The following is an 18,867-nucleotide window of genomic DNA, read 5'->3' as shown; positions in this document are numbered from 1 at the left end:
CTAGCTTGTTTTGAACAACAAAAGAGAAATTCTTTCGACATATTCTACATATCCATGGGAAACAATCTCCGAAAAAAAGAACAGAAAATCAGATTTTCTTTTCCTGTTACGGGAATGTTTACCATTGCGACTACTATTCAGGTTAACTTTTGTGACTGTCCTTGTTTCTAGCATTATCATCATTGTGGCCGATCAGTTCTGATGCTTTGAATCATTACCGAATATATTTCTAAGCTTAATTGTCCCATGTTCTTTGAGATTCCCTATATACATAGGACAAATAAGCATTGAACGGCTGTATACACGCATTTTCCTCAATTACTACTGCAATTACCCCGAAATCGACGACCTGTTTCAGAGGACCTGGACATAATTTTAGCTGGCCTTTTCATACATTCGCGTTACATGTCTAGTGTACTATACGCTATAAGTGTGTTTTATCAGCCTTCCGATGTCTGCATTTTTGTACATTTGGCACACTGTCCATAACCGCTAGTCAGTCCCATGTTCTATGGAATTCCCTATGGGATACCCTATCTACTGACTTGCGATTATAGGCAACTTGTGCTTCATGGATCTGGGCCATTTTCTACTGTGTTGCAAAGTATTTAGCACAGAAATTTTCTCTCAGACGCACCGTGCACTCGATCGTCTACTGCGGTCGACGCCCATGCCTTATGGCCATACAGGTTAACAGGGAGTATCCATGCTTTGTTTAGTGCAAGTTTGCAGCGCGTCTGAACTTTAGCTGACTACGAAATTCATAGAAAATCGTATTCGTAGACGCAATACGCCTGTTTACCTAGCGTTACGTTATCACATGTCATTAGTGCTCCAAGATATATGAATTCGTCGACGACTTAGTTCCGTACCTCATCGATTTCCACCTCGCATTCATTACCCTTCGGACTGCACTGCTATCAAACAGCTACCTCGTACTTTGCTTTGTCAGAGTTTATAGTCAATCCGATTCCTTCCTGCTCTGCGATCGAAGCCAATAGAGGATTCCGCCAAAGCCACTTGCCATTTAGCGTCTTGTTTTGTCAAGATTTACTCGGATAGCCCCGGTGGAGAAACTACCCTTTGACTCTGACAAAGTTCTCCAGAGGAGCTCTGTTCTGTTTTATATGTTTACTCTCATTTTGTGTTACTTGGTGATACTCGTCCATATTTTCATATTAATTGATTTAACTATCACCCTTATTCTTGTTTACGACGAATGCGAGATTCGTTCGAAAGCGATTCGTAGGAATAGTAATCCCGTTCGATTTTGCTGTCGTAAACGGGAATACAAACCACTTTCGAACGAATCTCGCGTTCGTCGTAAACAAGAATAAGGGTGTATATCGTGTGAATGCATGGCCCATCGGGTTACTATGAATCTAGGACAGCCTAGAACCACATGCTCCTATTGAGCGCCATTTCGACTCTTTCGATCGCTGCCCAAATAACACTCACTGTCGACATCCCCTTCCGTCTTTTGAACTGGTTCTTCGACAAATTGTGATTAGCCACTGCTATTTGTTTCTCCTTGGAGATTTGCATCTCTGTCGTAGATCAAAATGATCCCTATCCTACCACTAACGTCAACATTTTGAGGTATCCATTACGATGTTGAAGGATTTTATTAGAAACATTAGCCTGATTCAATCAGATTCCTGAGCATATCCTAATCCTCAGCATAATTCCATTTAGAGAAGGAATTCACTAAAACTCTGATAATTCTTTCCTCCAACTCCTACTAAGACAGGCAGCCCGCAAGAACCAGAATCCATTCGAATCTTGAGCACCATACCATCCGAATCCTCAATAGAATCCAACTGGCAGATGAATATGACTGGAATCTTGAGAGGAATGCACAAGAAATGTAGAAATATTAATTAGTATTTTATTTTTAGAATCCTGAGCAATATTGAAACGGAATCCTGGGAAAGATTATATCAGATTCCTTAACATGATTAGTCAAAAATCCTCAAGAATGATCAGAATGCTAAGAGAGTACTAGAGAGTATCATCAAAATCCTAAGAGAATATAAGGAACTGACTTCAAAACGACCGAACTCGGTCAAATGATACTTTGTGTAGATTGGGGAGGGAGGAGGGGAAGGTTAACTCCCAAACTCGTTAATTATGGCTAACGTACCTTATGTCACTCGACCATTATGGTTAGCGTACCTATGTCTAACGTCGCGCACCCACTTCAGAGAGATTGATCTTCCAGTTTTGTACGGTTGGAAGGCGAAAAAAATCTCTACTTCTGACCGTACGAGACTGGATGCGCAAGGAGAAGTTAGCTCACCAGAAAACCGGGATGCTTTTGATAAGCAACCGGCAGGCAATGTAGCAGGCGAGAATTTCAGTCGGAGAATTTATCATCGACTCAAAGTTAAAGTGATCTCGGCGCTGTCTCGGATCATGCCCAACAATTCAGCGAACAGCAGCAGTAAAAAACGACTACTAGCGGGTGTCTCCACATCGGTGCTCAGCAATGCAGGACCTGCATAGGTGACGGCACTGCAGACGATGAGGAACAGATGTCGGCTGAACAGCACGTTCCGGCTGATGGCCATGCGGGTGTCTAGCGCGTGTCGAACTATCTCGTCAGAGGCAGCCTACGTGATAGCTGGGCCGATTCCCGTAAATTTTCTATTCGAAGAAGATAGCGAGTGTTATAGGGATCGAAGCATGAGAGAAGTAAATGGGCCAAAGCTGATAACTTAAGCAAGTGGCAACATCTGTGGGATAACACTGTAAAAGGTAAATAGATGGACCCATCGACTAATTCCATGCCTGTCGGTGTGTGGACAGAGCGCACAGCAGGGTGGCCAGACCTACCGATTTATCGGTAGTCCTACCAATTTTGGCCTTTCCTACCGATTCACAGACGACCAAAGCAAAACTACCGATATTTTGTTATACCTACCGAAAACTACCGATTTTTATTGATTTTGGACACATCCTACTCAACTTTGCATTTTTTGGGTTGGATTTGGTCTGAGATCTGTGTTTTCAGTATTTTACAATTTTATGTCAACGATGTCAACACTACGTTTTTGGGAGAACAACCCGGCCTACCGATAACTACCGCTAAACTTTTAGTGACCCTATCGATATTAAGGAATGCTATCTGGCCACTCTGGCGCACAGTGAAGTGAACTTCTACATGACGTAGTTCTTGTCTGGTCATGATTGTTTCAAGAAGTAGCTGAACAGGTACGCAAAATCGCCATTTCGCATCGCGTGCAGTGATGCAGAGGAAACGCCTGAACATGTAGCCTTCGAATGCTTGCGATTCGAGGACGAACAAAATGAAATGAGAACCAATTTCGGTGGCGACGTCAGCATTAACAATATTGGCCAAAGAATGTCTACGGATGAAGAAAAATGGAACGTGGTGAACAGAACAGTCGTTCAGTGTTGCAACTAAGATGGCGAAAGGAGCAACTAGCCTACTTCGGGTTGTCGAGTCACCGACGTACAGGAAGTCACACTTCAACCGGAATCATTGAACCGACCATGGCACTTGACCTGTCCGCCTACTGAAAGGAAATAAACAAGTCCAGCTGTGCGACCGCAATAGGCTAGATCTACCGTCAGGGAGTAGACTGAGCGTCATTATCGTTTACGATAGGTTGTCGGGGCACCTGATAACCGGAAGTCATCCTCCAACAGGAATCGCTGAGTCGACCACGGCATGCAACTCAACACAGAGAAGAACGCATGTACAATCTCATGCCGAAGCATAGGAGTGTGCAGCAGCAAGACTAATATGGTGGTGATGAGACTAGCGAACTAGCATGACCAGTTTGACCTCAAGTCAAGGAAAATATATATTATTACGGCCCTCCCACCGAAGTAGTCATTTCAAATGGATTCCGGGGGATCAGACAAATGTCGGAGTCTTAGTGGAGTAGGGTTCAGAGTTATCTTCTCAGTTTAGAGTTCTTGACTCTGTAGTATGATTTAACAACTGAACATGGGCTGGGTCGGTGAAACAGCTTTGCCACGAACATAAAAAACAAACCTACATACACACATTGATGAACCTTCAGAGCAGGGTGCTGCTGTATGAGACGAACGAAGGGCAGAAGTCAATGTGAGTCACAGCGGGCGTTCCTCAGGGCTCCATTCTCGGTCCAACTCTTTGAATGTGCAACAGGGTCTTGACACTGCGGCTGCCCAAGAAAGTGAAAATCGTGGGTTTCGTGAACGACGTGTCACAAACGGTGATGAGTGAGACACTTGAAGAAATGGAGATGTCGGTGACTTGGGAGTGATAATCGACGACCGGTTGAGCTTCAACAACCACTTCGACTAGGCCTGCGAAAAGTCGGCGAAGGCAACGAACGCAATAACTAGGATCATGCTAAACGTCGAGATGTTTGCTAGCTAGTGTTTCGTCATCGATACTGCGATATGGAGCTCTTGCATGGTGTGCAGAAACCAAGGACGTTCCGAGTGTTGACGGAACGAGTCGCGATCGTGTACAGAACAATATCATCTGAAGAAGTTTGCGTTATCATCCTGACGGCATAACGCTACAATAGAGGAGAAACACCAGAAACGGAAGGAAGATGGTGAGAATTGGCTCTATGGCGAGGTAACAGCAAGAATAGGACAATACGGGGAAAGGAAGGAAGGAATGGACCATCCCAAACTTGTCAGGCCACGGCTGCTTCAGGAAGTACCTTCATCGATTCGGGCAAGCAAAGTCATCATTGTGCCCAGAATATGAGAACGTCGAGGAGACACCGGAGCACGTGGTCTTCGAATGCCCGGGTGCGAAGCTACACGCAGGCAAATGCTTGAAACGGATAGGCCGAACATTAACCCAGATAATGTCGTCCACCAAATGATAAACGATGTAAACACGTGCAACGCGGTCAACAGAGTGGTGACGAAGATCATGACCGCCTGACAGCGGAATGGCGTGATGAACTGCGAGCAACGGTTTCGGAAAAGCAATCACCACCGGGAATCTTTCCGTTGGAGTAGGCTATATCCACCACCGGGGACTAGTCGACAGAGCACCAGGTATGGGTCGTCGGGGAGCTAAAGAGCAGGACGCCATGCTGCACTCGGAATCGCCGGATGAACTACGGCAACCTGCCGGTTGGTCTGAGAAAAATATAACGAAAACGAAATAAGAATCAGTATTAGGAGAAATTCTTTCGCCGGGAAACTCTCCATCTTTGTAAGCTACATTTATCATCAGAGATTAAAATGAGTAGATCGCGACGAAGCATCACCAGATGACGGTCGTCGGAGCGCCAGCGAACCGGACATCCTTTCTCCACCAGAAACTCCGGACCAACTTCGGCACCTGGCTGGTTTAAGTCCATCGTCGGGGACCAGACCGAGTAGTTCGTCAATAAATGGGGGCGGAATTGCTCAACGAAGTGATGCTAAATGAGACGAGAAGGGAGCCAAAAGGCTTAAAGGAGCTGCGGTGCTAAATGATACTACACAGGGAGCCGAAGGGCCCGAAAAGTTGTGGTGGCCATTCAGCACAAGGAAGCCAAAGGGTTCAATAAATTATGAAATGTGATGTTTGCCACCCAGATTGGTCTCGTTGGAGAAGAGCACTACCCAAGGAATCAGAAGTTCGGATAATACTTAAACAGCATACTTTAAAGGCACAACATTAATTCAATTCTTAGGATTGCAATTAAATTATAATCGAAATTAAAAATTACTGGCACTGAAAAAACTTAGGATAGCAGATACGGGGAGAGAAAACAGCAACGCATACCCGGCATTCTATGAGCACAAAATTATCAGCATTAGGTAGTTGTACAATAGGATTCAGTTTTTACGGTTCATTTGAATCTGGAATGGAGCTTTCGCTTTCCTCTTACTATGTACACGTTTTGAAACGCTTCTAATTGTTCACCATTAGCATTATTTCATTCTAGACACGTTCCTATAAAGAAAATTAAACGAAATTTAAAATAATAACTTGCATAGCATGTCCCATTTGCTACGAACCTCTGAAAAACATTTCACCATCAATGTGGACGCAACTCCAATGCCAAACATCAGTATGTATGGTAAGAATTTTATGGAGAAGCTCTGCCGTTTCTTTAGAACCGTCGATAGAAAAGATAACTTTCCGTCGGAATACGGAGGGTATCTCGAGCTGAAAAGGCGAAAAGATGTTGGTGCTATCTGCCATGCAGTGCTTGATACTTACGAAGCCAACTTTTCTCCGAGGGCGTTGAAATCTTTCAACAGGCACGACTTTTTATGAGTGAAAGTGTCAAAACCGTATTTGCCATGGTACGATCCCATTCCACTTGGTCCAACGCCACCAAAAGGTAGGGATTCAACTATTGGTGCATAATTCAGATGTAAAAAGTAGAAGTATGGTAGGAATAGAAATATAATACAGAATGAATAGTATGTTATTGCAATGTTTATGTAAGTATAAAAATGTGTTGTTTTCAAAATTATACATATATGATAAAACAATATAAATGAAAAAATAGAAAAGTATCTTTCCAACCTGCAAAGTGTCCCAAAGCATCGTTGATACATATTCCACCACAGGAAGTATTGGCAATGATTAATTCTCGATCCTTCGCGTTCTTACTGAATATATACATTGCCAAAGCTTTGTCTCTGATGGGGTTTCAAAGAATAGACTCATTAGAACCAATTACCAGAAAGCAGTTAGTTGAAGTTGTTATATTTACTACGCGACAACCCTTTGCTCAGAATGCAATATAAATAAATTCAGAATATACAAGTGCAACTCTAGGTCTGATTTGGTGTGTTACTAAAAATTTCGTTAGTTTACGTTAGCCCTAATTTGGTTAGTATCCCGAGGAGAAGATTATAACAAAAAACCGTCAAATCTCAATGTCCTGTTGATACTTGTTATATTTTTTTGTTATTTTAACTACTAACGAAACCAAGGTCATAACACAGTTTGTTACGAAATTTCTATTCCGTTATAATTTTGTTATTTCATTCTGATCGGGATAAGTGTGACAAAAAATCTGGTTAGCTCGATACAAGTTTAATCTCAGTTCCTCAAAATAACAAACAAATCTTACCAGTATATTGCAATATGGTATCATTTAGTCCTACACTACCCGAAGTTGTGTTTTGAATAAACAAATCTTGTAATGTTTTATCTTGCGAGAAAATATACAAGACAAGTCCAGGGGATCTAGAGTGATACGTGGATCGATTTACAACAATGTATTGGACAACAAAGATTTGTAACGACATCCGAAAGTCGATAGGGAATTGTAAAATTACCTGGCGTTGATGAACTTAATTGCCTCGTAGGCGTTTTCCACTATTAAAATCGGCAAGATAGGACCAAAAATTTCATCCTGCATCACCGGATCACTTGGCTTCACATCGGTGAGAATAGTTGGTGCAATATATTTATCTTCCGAGTCCATATCACCTCCGATGGCCACATTGGCACCTTTGATCAAGTTACTCAGTCGCCTAGAATATAAATGACAAATAAAAACTATTAATTTCAACGTTCAACATTTCATTTAAGAGTCCACTAGGAACCTGATAGCACTGTTGCCATACTCCACACAAATCCATCTCACCATTCATAAATTACGTAATGCTTTTAGTGGGGAACTCCACCATCAACCCTCCCCAAATGTAACATAGGGGGTATATGTTACATTTTGTTACATTTGGGGAGGGTTGATGGTGGAGATAGCCCAGTTTAATCTCAATAATTGCGACATTGCGCAGCAACTGTTGTGGCAGTGAACAACAGAAACTAAGTGCGACGTTGCAATTATTCAAGAGCCGTATCGTGTTGCTCCCGATAACGGTAACTGGGTGGTAGACAGAGCAGGGATGGCGGCAATCCAAGTGATGGGAGGTTTCTCTGTCCAAGTGGTGGTGGATAGAACACACGGAGGCTGCGGGATCGCCAGGATCAACGCCAGGATATTCGTATGTGGCTGTTATGCTCCCGTGGAAGGGGATAGCAGACTGACCGCAAGAGGTTACCTGTTGGAAGCCTAGTCGAAGCTGTATATAATGTTGTGCAACGCTAACACATTCTGTAAAGATGGTCGGAAATTCATCATCGACGTAAAATTCTGCAGTGCGTCGCTGATGGATAACATGAAATAGCGCGTTGGTGAGCAATACACGCAAAGCGACCATCAAGCGAACCACTACACCATTGATCGTCGGAATTGCATTGTAACGCAGAGATTGAGGACTGGCAAGCGAGCCGAGGAACTACCGGCGTCCGGTTTATTGTCGAACGAAAGGCTCAACATCTTTCCAGAGAAGAGTGTAAGGTGACATTCCGGGCGGCTAGAGCTGCTTTTAAACGCTAGAGAGTACTTAGTAAGTCCACCTGTTGCAAGGAGCTGTGCAAAGAAGTAGACGCTCACCACTGGGACAACGCTAATCGTGTCGTTATCGCCAAGATCAAGGGTCCAACGACGCCAGCTGAAATATGCGCTGACAAATTGAAAATTATCACTACCCAACTGCATGGCAGCCCACACCGTAAGTTGATGTATCCCCAATATGGCACTGATGAGCGCGAACCTGGCGTTTCTGAACATGTTCAGGATAGTTTTACATAAATGCTACTTCCCGGATAGACTAAGACTACTTCCTGAATAGATGCATGATCCAGAAGCTGGTGCTGCTGCCAAAACCAGGGAAGCCACCAGGAGATTCATCACATCGGCCTATAAGTCTGATGGCTACTTTTGGTGTTAAACTTCTAGAAAGGATCATCCTCAACAGGCTGACGACCTACGCTGAAAGTGAAACAGACTATCGCCGTAGCGCTGCACAAAATGTACGGACTATTTGTGCAAGGTTCCAAAACTGTAGGCAGAACCGAGTACTGCTCTACGAAATGAACATGAGGCAGAGGTTGATTAGGGTCACGGCGGGAGTACCTCAGGGCTTCATACTCGGCACAACGCTCTGGAATATAATGTACAACGGAGTGTTAACACTGGAACTGCCCAGAGGAATTGAGATCGTCGTCTTTGCAGATGATGTTGTCCTGACGGTAACCGGCGAGACCCTTGAGGAGGTGGAGACGTTGACGGCAGCGACAATAGGCATCGTGGAAACCTGGATGGCTGACTTCAAGTTGCAGCGGGCTCACCACAGGACGGATAGTGCTGATCACCAACCGTAAAAAATTCAGCTCGTCGCGACCAGCGTCGGGGGACACTCAATTCCATCGATGCGTGCGCTGAAGCACTGATCATACCGAAAATTGGAGGAGCAAGATATAGCACGAGACGTCTCCTGGTGGGTGTCTCGTCCTCATTACTTAGGTAGTGTGTTCCGGCGAAAAAAGAGTAAGGAGTGTTGTAGTGGTTAGGCACGAATTTGAGTCGTGAGTACCACGCAGTATCAATACACAGTAGGTCAGGCTTTTGAGTTTTTTAAACCTTATTATAAGAATCCTCACCTATGGTTGATGTATCAGTACTTTAGCAGGATGGCTAAGGTTGATTAAAAGTTTTAATTTAAAACTGCCATCTCGTCATTAAATTTCCTTGTTCCCCACAAACAAGCAGACGATTTGCCTAACTCTCCGGTTGAGTTGTCGACTATTTATAAGTTACTCAGAACATACAAATTCGACTTGTAGGAATATGAACTCCACTCACCAGAAATTCGTTTCAACATAGCCAGCGGACGTGTAGAGTTATACGTCAGGTTAGACTGATTCTATCATTTTATATCAGCTTTGCGTCGAGTTCTGGTGATAAAAATTCAAAATCTTCGGAAGTTTTGATTAGTTCTCCATATTAACAATTTCGGGTTCGGGTTGAGTTTCTCAAATTTTTAATTTTAAGGTTTCGGGTTTTCTATTTTTTAAATTCTCGGTTTCGGGCTTTCGAAATGTTATATTCTTGGGTTCGACAATTTCTATGTTTATAATCCTTTAATTTTATATTCTTGGGTTCGAGATTTTCTATTTTCGGGCCGGGCCCGAGTTATTCATTAGTCTTGGGCATAGATTTGAAAAAAAAACAAATGAATGCCCGACCATCTCTAACCAGACTCTACATCATTAGATATAAGATAAAAAGCACTAGTTAGATCGACCAGCATAAACTCAAAAAGGCATACTTCGAGAAATTGGCACGCATATTCCGATACAACTGTAGACAAATTCTCGAAACATCACGTTACCTAGATCTGCAAACTATTTTGCTTGTCCCCAATTGCCCTTATGATACACCATGATGAATACTTACTGGAAATGCTGTTGATTAATAATGCGACACAGATCAGGACTCTGCTTCGGGTTTTCTCCATACCACTCCTTCAACACCAATTTAGCTTCCTTTACAAACTGATCTTGTACCTCCCTGGAGCATAGTATATAATCCGGTGCGATGCAAGTTTGGCCCGCATTGATGAATTTTCCCCACAGAATCCGTTTCGTGGAAATTGCGATATCCGCTGTTTTGTCAATGTAACAAGGACTCTTGCCACCTAATTCCAATGTACATGGCGTTAAATTAGCGGAACAGGCCTTATGTATGATTCTTCCCACTCGGCCAGACCCGGTATAGAATATGTAGTCAAACTTTTGCTGCAGTAGTTCGGAAGTTTCTTTCGCGCCTCCTTCAACGACTCGATAACAATCCTGAAATTAACAACGTTTAGAAAAAGATGATTCAAACTCTGAAGAAAACTTTTACTCGATCCAAGTATTTTGGAATTGTTTCAGCTATAAACTTAGAACTCGCTGGTGCTACTTCACTGGGTTTGATGAGTACACAGTTTCCTGCCGCTATCGCTGCCGCCACGGGAGCAAGGCTGAGTTGCAACGGATAATTCCAAGCGCCCATAACCAACACCACGCCGTAAGGATCCTTGTAGATGAATACACCGTCCATCATATTTACTAACGTCTTTTCAGGCTTCTCAGTTTTCACCCATTCTCGTAGATTGAAAATAGTATTCCGCAGGTCATTCATTAGGAACTCGATCTCCATCACATAGGCTTCCTGTTTGTGCTTTCTCAGATCGGACGCTAAAGCTCGGGCCATTTCGATATGTGTTTCCTCGTACATACGAAGCAGACTATTGAGTTGTTTTTCCCTGGTTGATTAATGTAACACAAATAAACAATCCGTTTGGTTACAATTATTGTACATATTTACCGGAAATCAACATTTCTAGTCTTTCCACTATTGAATGCTGTGTGGAGGTGTTGTACGACCTAAAGTGAAGAATTGCCTTAAAAACATTGTCCTTCACTAATTATTAAATTAAATATTTTAAGCAATTAATACTGCAAACCAACTACTCGAACACAGTTATGATTATTAATGATGAGGTACAATAATCTTTTTTTTCAAATGATCTTAATGAATTATTTATGTTTGCTATGTTTTGTATAACGCATATTGTTAGAAAAATTCTTTATACTTACATCCGCAAAACTCATTATGAGGATTATATCTGGTAATGAGAAGAATAAAAAATGAAAATAGAAGAATATTTTGATTATAACAAAATTAATTAACTTGTAGGTATATTTGGATGTATAATAATCGAAATATTGTACGATGGCTCTCTTGAAGCACACGCTCCAGTTCTCCAGAATTGAGTTATTCTACGCCAATGAAACACACACTGATTTGATGTGCTTTCATATATTTATATCAAGAGGGAATGAGAATATATGCATATAGAGTGTGTGCGATTGTGTCATTTAAACCCATTCAATTTTCTCAGAGATGGCTGAACCGATTTGAACAAACTTAGTTTCATCTGAAAAGTATAACGCTCCCATAAGCTGCTATTGAATTTCTATTAGATCCGACTTCCGGTTGCGGAGTTACGGGTTGAAGAGTACGGTCACACAGCAAATTCCCATATAAACTGGTACCACCATGATGTAAAATATATTAAAATGAGTGCAACATTACTTTAATTTGCGGAGCTAGATCACTAATGATCAATCAAAGTAGCTTTGACCACATTGACCACCTATGACGGTTCATGATGCCTCCGAGGAACTCGCCGTTTCTAAACTAATATCACACCTATTCCCCAGCGAACCGATTTCTACAAACTTGATTTCGAATGAAAGATACAGTAATTCCATTGACTGCTACCGAATTTCATTCGGTTGTGATGCTTAGTTCCGGAGTTATAGGTTGGTCAGTAAGATTACACTGGAATTTCCTATACAAACCGCTACAGTCGAGAGACCGTAAACTATTGAAATGGTCACCACACTACTTCTATTCGTAGATCTAGATCAATGATTGCCAATCAAACATTCTTTGAATATATTGTCCACTAGAGTGGGACATGGTTACATGAAAAAAATAAAATTTGGCTCCGAGTAACTTTTTGGGTCCCATTTAGCTCCCAGAATAACTCTGCAAATTTTTAGCTTGAACGGTGAAACTATATTTTTGCCCCCCGGTTTAAAGTATGGGAAAATTGTATTTTGCAAATTAATTCTTCCAAGAGTCGCCCGTTATCTTCTAAAAATAAGCATGTCAATTTTTATAGGAAATTTGTCAAGGAATCAAAGTCTAGAAGACTGCGAAACGATCTGATGCTTGTGGAAAAAGTTATTAAGCAAAAACCGATTGATGCACTGAAGATTGATGAAAATTTCACTTTTCATAGCATCACTGCTTCTGACGGTTTTATTATTTACAAAAATTTTAACTTTCTCTTATTATGTACAAAAGAAGCCTCAATTTATCCCTCAAAACCTTGCGAAGTGGCCAAATAGTATAGATAAACTATTTAGATACGTTAGGAGAGGATTAAAAGAAAATTACGAATAATTGGACAACCAACAGCAGTGGTGCTAGAAAAAATGAATATTTTATCAATCGTCAGAGCATCAATCGGTTTCTGCTTAGTAACTTTTTTCTCAAGCATCAGATTGTTTCGTCGTTTTCTAGACTTTTTTTCTTTGCTAAATTTCCTATACAAGCCACATAACGATTTATTTTTAGGAAGTAATGGGCGACTCCTGGAGGAATTATTTTGTAAAAGTGAACTTTCCCATACAAAATCCCATGTAAACTTTAAACAGTGGGCGCAAAAATATAGTTTCACCGATCGAGCTAAGAATTTGCACAGTTGTTCTAGGACCCAAATGGTACCTACAAAGTTGCTCGGAGCTGGAATCTATTTTTTGTCCCACCCTATTCCCCTCGAAATCCGGGCATATTCCACAATTAAAGTCACATCGATTCTTCGGTGATGATGATGACTGAACCGATTTTCTTAAACCAAATCTTAAATGAAAGGCAAAATGTGCAGCTGAGTATTGCATCGCAAGCCCCCACCCCATCCCCGGGCCCTTACACCTATCTCCTTCATCACCCCCCCCCCTCTTCCCGCTTTGGACCACCCTCACACCTGCATTACCTTCATCGATCCCGTATATCGAAATAAAATAAGATTACTGACGCATCCTCCACTATCACTCTGCTAATCCTCCCCGCTCCCTTTCCAAATCCATTCCCATAGCATTTCAAAATATGATCGCATAAAAATACTCATGCTTAGGCTTAACCTTCCGGCACTCGCGCCGTTGTATTTTGTGCAACACCTTCAGAAACTCTAGCGAAATCTCTTTCAGCACCAGCGGCTGCTCATTCGGGGAGCCAATCGCGCGAGTGCCGCATTATCCAATGTGTTTTTGTTGCGTAACATTATGTTTTGTAGAAGCTGTGGGCGATATCGTGTTTTTGAGCATACTTTGTAAATTTTCTTAATTTTAAACATTTGGAGTTATTTAAGGTGGTTTTCAATCTATTCCCCGAACGATCATATTTTTCGATAGTGCGTGAAAAGAGCTTTCAGCATCCGTATAGATATTATACCTATTCATAGCCAAAAGTAATTTTTTAAATCAATTTTATTAAAATAGGCGGTTGGGGTAAGTTGGCAGTAACGCGCACGGGGCAAGTTGGCGGTACTATTTATAGTGCAAAAATAGTCATCATAAATTTTTATTTCTGGAATTCACTCCAAAGTAAGAGAAACTTTTTTTTGTGTCTCTCATCAATGCAGGAGACAATTGCTTCAGCCAATCGCCTGAAGAATTTCGAAAATATTGCTTTTGAATATGGAGTACGCGTCGAAGTTAAAATGACGGGGTATTGAGACTGAAATATAATGGCAAGTGTCGAATACTATACAGTTTCATTGAAAAGACAATCGGCACACTTGATATGGACCACCTGTGTAATTGTATTTCCATTAGATTGCTTAGTTTCTGGCAGTCCGCCAATTTACCCCATACATACCGCCAACTTACCCCGAGGCTGGGGTAAGTTGGCGGCTTTTCCGCGTCACATATTTTTGTCTCTAGAAATGAAGACAACGTATCAAACATTTTAATAAAATTCAGAGATGTTGCCAACAGTCTACCCTTAAAGGCAAAGTGCAAGATCTACTAAAATCAAAGCGGTAAAAAATTAAAACTGAAAACACCGCCAACTAGCCCCGGTCTCCTCTATTCTTAATGTTACTACAAATATTCCGAGCTTTATGGCTTTATAAAGTCAATACTTAGTAAAGACATTATCATTATCTCCGCTTCATCCCATTCCTATCGCAATGTACCTGCGCAGACATTTCATCCAAGATTTGGATTTCACTCCTTGAGTAATGTACCGTACAAGACCCATCTACCGATCAATTAACAGCGGTTTCTACTTCCAACGCTCTTTAAGAAACAATGCTAAAAGGCATTTCAATTCGATCTTCGTTTTCAACTAGAATATTTAATCAACTATCAAGAAAAAATACACAAATTTGTAAATGAATTGGCAGACAGTGCAAAATAGCCGAAAAGCCCAACAATTCTAGAGTGCCATTCACCGATCACTACAAGTAATAGATATCCATTTGCCGAAAATTCTAGGTTTATAATTTTTTATTACCGACAAATTAGCTCCAAACATGTGTTGCAGACTTTGTTCATATGGTTTGTGTATAATTCACTTAGAAATATTGTCCTTACACAGTTTTATTAACAGTTGGTTTGGGTTAAGAGAAAAAAAAGCGGTAAAATGGCAACGGATTTAATGCAGCATTCAAATACAATAATTTGGAAAAATTCGAAAAGATGAATAATGAAAGTGTATATTATATTGATGTTCTACGTACTATTTCCATATTTCACTTTATTTATAATTTCTAAATTCCGTGCAATATTCGAGTCAAAACAATTTCGCCGTCAAATTGATCGGTAAATGGAGGCCTAGCGGTGGATGGGCTCTGCACGGTATTTGAAACTTCAAATTATACCACTGTTTTAAGCCGGTTTCAACGCCATTGCGCATTGCTTTATCCGTTGCTGTGAGTTGATGACATGCACAATTTGTAAGATTAAAAGAATTAAATAACACTACAAGGCTGAACTTAGAACCCATTTTTTGCTCGCTTACTTATTGACGACCTCTATTGGACATTCAAAAATGATATCCCACTCTGCGTTATATAATAAAAACAAAATTGCAATCGATGTTATCGATACTAACTCGTAATCGATAAGTTGATAAAGTCTACAATAAAAAGACACCAGCACAATACTTTGTCCAATATTGAACGAAAACACAAGTGAGAACGCATCTAAAACAATAAGAATGAAAATTCGTGGTTGCGTGTATGATGAATTTCGCTTCCACTGGACTAAATTTAGCTAAAGTTTCTTCCAAAACAAATGACAAAAATCATGCAAAAAAGGGAAGGCAACTAAATACCGTATCAGCATGACATGTGCATTTCAGAAAATAAAAATCTTATCTTAATCCATTCGGAGTTGTAAATAAACTTTGCTCATACATACCTAAACAGTTGACCGTGTATTTCACAATTCAAAGTTCAAAGTACAGTGCATATTACTTGTATAAATATAAAATTATTGATATTAAACTATGATCACTGCTGTACCTTTCTAGGCTTCCAGAGCCGTTGTAAGTAATCAGCTGCATTTAACGATAAGCATATATAATCCAATAAATTTGTATACTCATATTAATATGGTTTAGTACAATCAGTCTATATCCGGAAAACAGTATAAGATAGTCAACTAAAATCGGTAAACCTTCAATAACCACCGACGATCTATACATGCAAAAAGTATGTGGTCTTGGTAGAATTTTAATAATTTTGACGTAATGGTAATGGTTGTGGATAGAAAAATTCTTTCGTGAATTATTGTTAGTATTTATTCTGGCAGTCAACCGATAGTTTGTCAACTATCAAACGAGTTTGTTTAGGGATAGACCAACGATACTGGAAGCCGTAAATTACTCGTGCATATAACACTCACTCGCTTATCATGGACTCGTCGCATAAAACTAATCTTATTAGTTTAAGATACCAATAATGTCAATGCGTTTCATAGGTATCTGTTTTTAAAGATGAAATTATATCTGCGCCCATCTGTGTAAACTTCGAGAATACATAATCATCCGCCCAATAAGTCTGGTCAACACCAATACCCATCACTATTTATCCAATAGCCAAATCAATCCAGTAATAACAAAGCATAAGTCTTGGTTTAACGAGACACGAAATATTCGCAGTTTTTCTAGTAACTATACATGCTATAATTTCTAACCGTCCATAGTGTCCTAAAACACGTACGAATCTAACAAGTTGACACTGAATTGTTTCATGAAACCTCAAATAGATACACTTGCAAAACACTGCATAATCCTGCTTTTTCCTAGTCAGAGAACCACCAATAAATTATGAGTCATAGTTATTAGCCACAGGTAGCACCATCGTCTTCAGCACTTGAATAAAAAACGCTAACGCGACCTTGAACTAGAACTGCCTTTCAAAATGCACATATAGACCTAAGTTCCGAATGGTTATTGACTTTTTTTTTTCGTTATACCAAAACACTTACTATCACTTCACGGACTGCTTCTGGACAATTTGACGGTGTGACCTGCGAATCGCGTTGCTTACGATGTACTGAACGATGATTTAGATTAATTGAAGAGCTAGAAGTCGCGATCGAACAATTCATGTGTAAATATTTATTAAATTCGGTGTACATGGTACCTAGAGTGAGATAAGCTGAAATATAAAGATTAAAACATGTAGGGAGTCCGGGGCTAGTTGGCGATGCTTTCAGTTGTCATTTTTTACCGCTATGATTGAGGTAGATCATGCAAAGTAGAAAACGTTGCATAAAAGGGCAAAAAACATTTGATTACTCTCTTTGCACTGAGAAAAGAACTATCAACTTGCCGTGCGTGCGTTACCCCTAACTTATCCTAACCCATATTTTATTAAAAAGCATTTAAAACACAAAAAAATTGTTTGTGGATAGGGGTAATATCAATACGGCTACTGAAAGCTCTTTTCACGTACTGTCGAAAAATATAATCATTCCTGGAATAGATTAAAATTATCTGAAAGGACACAAAAGGTTAAAAGTTAAGAAAATTTACTTAGTATGCCCGAAAACACATAATCGCCCACAACTTCTATAATACAAAATGTTATGCATATTGGAAAATGCATTTCACACTAGGGGAATTGTGGGAAAAACCGACACTGTGGGTAAAACCAACACCCCACAACTTTCCCTAGAAATCAAATTATTATTCATTTCATAATGACACATTATTATTAGTTTGATTATGTAGAGCATTTGAAGACAAATTGGATTTACGTTAGTACGCCGAATGTCATAAAAATAAACAAAACGTACGACAGCAGCTTTCATACTCGTCTCGATGTAAAATTTTGTTAGTGGATTTTAAGGTTTTAACCGAACAAAAGCTTTTCAAATCACCACATTTTCAGTACCGATTATTATCGGCCTTTCCTATAATGAACTGGGTGCATTGAAGACGAGTTTGAGAAATTCAATATTTTAATAGCATTTAAAAAAAATGTGCTGTTGTGGTAAAACCGACACCCTTTGGTTAGGATAAAACCGACACGCTGTTAAGATGGTTGTGTTTACATACGGTTCATTACAACTGAGGATCTTTGTGACACTTCAATTACACTATTAGCACACTATAGTAATAGCAGAAATACACAGAAATAGTTTTATTGTGTTTATTTCTTATAAGTCTCTTTAAAAATCAAAAATTGGTATTTTTGCGCATCAGATTCTATCGAAGCTTTTGCTATTTCTGCAAAAAGATCCTCAAACTGAAGTTCTAGTGTTCTCTTGGTTTGTCATAGATGTACTTTATCACAATGAGTCAATGATCTTTTGTATAACCTGGTAGATCGTTGATGATCAGAATTCGAAAAATCAAGGCTGGAAAATGTAGTTTTACTAAGACGTGTGCGCCACTTATAAGTGAATGAATCCGATTAGCAGAATGTAGAACACTTGCAAATCTTCTCTTACGAAATAAACACTGAAGTTTGCAATGATGTGCGTAAAGATTATTTGGAAATATCATTATCAGGAAATGATCATATAGCATAAAATACTATTGTTTATATCACTACGCTTTCGAACTCTCTTCTCCTCACTACATAATGAAGCTACGGAAAGCACATATTTGTATCTCACATACTCACACTTTATTACTCAGGCATACATCACATTTTTAAAAAATACAAGCATTTTAACAAAGTGGAGAGAAAACAAATTAAAGGGGGTGTCGCTCTTACCCCTATGGGGTGTCGGTTTTACCTGCAGTGCCTACAAAAAGTCACTTTGTGTTCAAAGTTGTGCAAACAATAATTTTTAATGAAATTAATTTTTTGAAGCGCTGACGAAATAAAGCCTTGTTAAGAATTTTCTGAAGAAGAATTCGGTGTAGATATTATAATTTTATTGGTTTTGTGGCAACCCAGAAAAAGTGTGAAGCTTAAGGTGTCGGTTTTAACCATAATTCCCCTACT

The 18,867-nt window shown here is 40.0% G+C and overlaps 1 protein-coding gene across 2 annotated transcripts; it reads right to left on the bottom strand.

Moving 5' to 3' along the window:
- Positions 1–5,629: 5,629 nt before the first annotated feature.
- LOC131690630 (aldehyde dehydrogenase, dimeric NADP-preferring-like) lies at positions 5,630–17,016 on the bottom strand. Of its 2 annotated transcripts, XM_058976552.1 has the most exons (10): positions 16,895–17,015; positions 11,423–11,451; positions 11,151–11,209; positions 10,686–11,088; positions 10,236–10,630; positions 7,267–7,464; positions 6,506–6,621; positions 6,194–6,329; positions 5,989–6,139; positions 5,630–5,923 (listed from the first exon to the last, which is right to left on the bottom strand). In XM_058976552.1, exons 2-10 carry the CDS (start codon positions 11,435–11,437, stop codon positions 5,912–5,914), a joined length of 1,485 nt encoding a protein of 494 aa, XP_058832535.1. In that variant the 5' UTR covers positions 11,438–11,451; positions 16,895–17,015; the 3' UTR covers positions 5,630–5,911. The 2 variants fall into 2 exon arrangements, 1 of the variants encoding a protein (XP_058832535.1); XR_009305600.1 differs by lacking the exons at positions 5,630–5,923; positions 5,989–6,139 and adding an exon at positions 7,059–7,174 and having other exon boundaries at positions 16,895–17,016.
- Between the last annotated feature and the right edge of the window lie 1,851 nt (positions 17,017–18,867).

This window comes from Topomyia yanbarensis, chromosome 3 (genome assembly GCF_030247195.1).
Source record: "Topomyia yanbarensis strain Yona2022 chromosome 3, ASM3024719v1, whole genome shotgun sequence".
Lineage (NCBI taxonomy): Eukaryota > Metazoa > Arthropoda > Insecta > Diptera > Culicidae > Topomyia > Topomyia yanbarensis.
The sequence above is the reverse complement of the archived record's forward strand: the minus strand, read 5'-3'. Positions and strand labels throughout refer to the sequence as shown.

What these genes read in the sequence shown, in the direction of transcription:
- LOC131690630 (XM_058976552.1), bottom strand. An exon ending in ACTAGAAATGTTGATTTCCG is followed by an intron (nt 11,089 to 11,150) that starts GTAAATATGTAC and finishes TTAATCAACCAG; the next exon opens with GGAAAAACAACTCAATAGTC. An exon ending in ATTAATCAACAGCATTTCCA is followed by an intron (nt 7,465 to 10,235) that starts GTAAGTATTCAT and finishes TTTATATTCTAG; the next exon opens with GCGACTGAGTAACTTGATCA.